General features: G+C 38.2%; 1 protein-coding gene across 1 annotated transcript; it reads right to left on the bottom strand.

Annotated features, from left to right (window-relative positions):
• Window positions 1-31: 31 nt before the first annotated feature.
• On the bottom strand, window positions 32-1,930 carry LOC101350536 (olfactory receptor 151-like). The gene has a single exon (XM_004391004.2). The coding sequence runs from the start codon at window positions 1,226-1,228 to the stop codon at window positions 278-280; it is 951 nt and encodes a 316-aa protein (XP_004391061.1). The 5' UTR covers window positions 1,229-1,930; the 3' UTR covers window positions 32-277.
• Window positions 1,931-2,239: the final 309 nt, after the last annotated feature.

The following is a 2,239-nucleotide window of genomic DNA, read 5'->3' as shown; positions in this document are numbered from 1 at the left end:
ATTGACTTGACAGCAATGGGCTCTGGGTTTGTTTGGTTTTTGGGATCCTCATCAAAGATCTACTAAATCTTAATATCAAAATTTCTTGATCAAAGAATAGATGTGTGTATGTCTGTGTGTATATACTTGTGTGTGAGTGCACAGACTTCAATAAAAGGGTAACATCTGACAACTGTAGTGAAAGAAATGAGAAGGGAGTGTTAATTGTTAGAAACAGAAAAAGAAGTTAGCTTTAAGAAAAAGAAAGAGGGAGACTATTACCATGACTTTAGTGGTTCTAATTACTACCCTGGAGTGGTCCATACCTCATACCTATGGCTTTACTAAGCACATTCCTTACTTCCTTATTCCTCAAGCTATAGATTAAAGGGTTCAGCATAGGGATCACTGTGGTATAGAACACAGAGGCCACTTTCTCTTGGGCCGTGTTGCTGCTGGATGATGGCTTAAAATACATGAATATAATGGATCCGTAAAAAACCCCAACAGCTGTAAGATGAGAGCCACAGGTACTAAAGGCTTTGGACTTGCCTTCAGCTGAAGGTATTTGAAGAATGTTACACAGTATAAAGGCATAAGAGATTATTATGGGCATAATTGTTGCAAACACATTGAATCCACCTACAAGTACCACCAGAAGTTCATTGAGGTAGGTAATGGAGCATGAGAGCTTTAGGAGAGGAAGTATATCACAGAAGTAATGGTGGATGACATTGTCTTCACAGAACAAAAGCATGATCATGGAGATCGTGTGGGGCACAGCTCCAATAGATGCCATGATGTAGACTCCAGTCACCAGCACACAGCAGACCTTTGGGGACATGGTGACATTGTAGAGCAATGGACTACAGATAGCTACATACCTATCATAAGCCATAGCAGTTAGCATATAGGACTCGGCAGTAGCAAAAAAGCAAAAGAAAAAAAGTTGTGTCATACATCCAGGGTAGGAAATAACATTTTGCTCCCTTACAAAGTTTTCCATGAGTTTGGGGGTAATAACTGAGGAATACAAGAGATCTATGGCTGACAAATTGCTAAGAAAAAAGTACATGGGAGCATGGAGGTTGGAACTGAAAGTGATTAGAAAGATCATACCCACATTTCCCACGACAGTGACCCCATAGATCGCTAGAAATAGGAGGAAGAGAGGCAGCTGGAGTTCTGGTTTGTCTGTCAACCCCTGGAGAACAAATTCAGTCACTACAGAATCATTTTGTCTGGCCATTTCCTTCAGGAAACAGGGGATGTGAAACTAAGAAAAAGAAAATCAGAGGAGATAAGAAATCTATTTGCCTATGATTAGTAAAAGTTTTATTCATGTTGTGGCAGAAGAAACGTAATGATTATTAAATTAAGAGTTTAAGGGTGGTCATTAGTAAGACAGTGAATTACATTATTCATGTCAGATTGTGTTATTTTTAGTCAAACAACTTCATAAGCTACAAAGAAAAAAACAATAAATACAACGTGTTCTTTTTAATAAAAAGAATTTATCTCAATAGGAGAAAGCTGCCAATAATTGTGTACCCTCTGAGAAGTTATTTGTTTCTGGAACAAACAGGAACTCAGCTGTTATGGATTGAACTGTGACTACATCCTACAATGCTGGAACTACTGGTGCTGGGAATGTCAAGGTCTTATTAGTTTAAGAAAGTTTTAAGAAATCATTTCAGTTTTAATGTCGGGCCTTTTGTGCACACTGCTGTTGCCCACAGAATACAAAACTCTCCTCAAGGAGTCACTGGTGAAGAAATACACATTTTAGGGCCAAGATTCATAATCTTTAAGGGAAGTGCAGAGGGCAAGATGCTCCAAATTAAGCAGATTTTCAACTTAATCCTGGAGTTCTTTGATTCAAATGAGTGAGTACTCCGTTATATTTGTTTTTCTTTATGGGAAGAGCTTTGGAAGCTCTTGAGGGTGTGTCTTAGGAAAGCAATGGAAGAAGAAAAGTTGTCCTGTTGCTCCACCAAACTACACACCCACAGGCAACAGAAATCTCTTTTTCTCCAACTTCAGTTGTGCTGTTGTGTTGGCTTAAGTAATAGCTGCATATATTTGCGCCTACAGTTGTGTTATTAGATTATACTTTGTAATTCTCCCTAAGTAATTCCTTTTAACAATAAATGCTTTAGTGAAAGTATACTCAGAATTTCTGTACTTACTTGAATGCTGTCAGAAGAGTGTTGCTCCTACCTAACTTACTTTCTCTCTCGTATTGTGAGATAAACTATCA

This window comes from Trichechus manatus, unplaced genomic scaffold (genome assembly GCF_000243295.1).
Source record: "Trichechus manatus latirostris isolate Lorelei unplaced genomic scaffold, TriManLat1.0 scaffold00392, whole genome shotgun sequence".
In the NCBI taxonomy this organism is placed as follows: Eukaryota; Metazoa; Chordata; class Mammalia; order Sirenia; family Trichechidae; genus Trichechus; species Trichechus manatus.
Note: the sequence above shows the minus strand (reverse complement) of the source record. Positions and strands in the feature narration are given on the sequence as shown.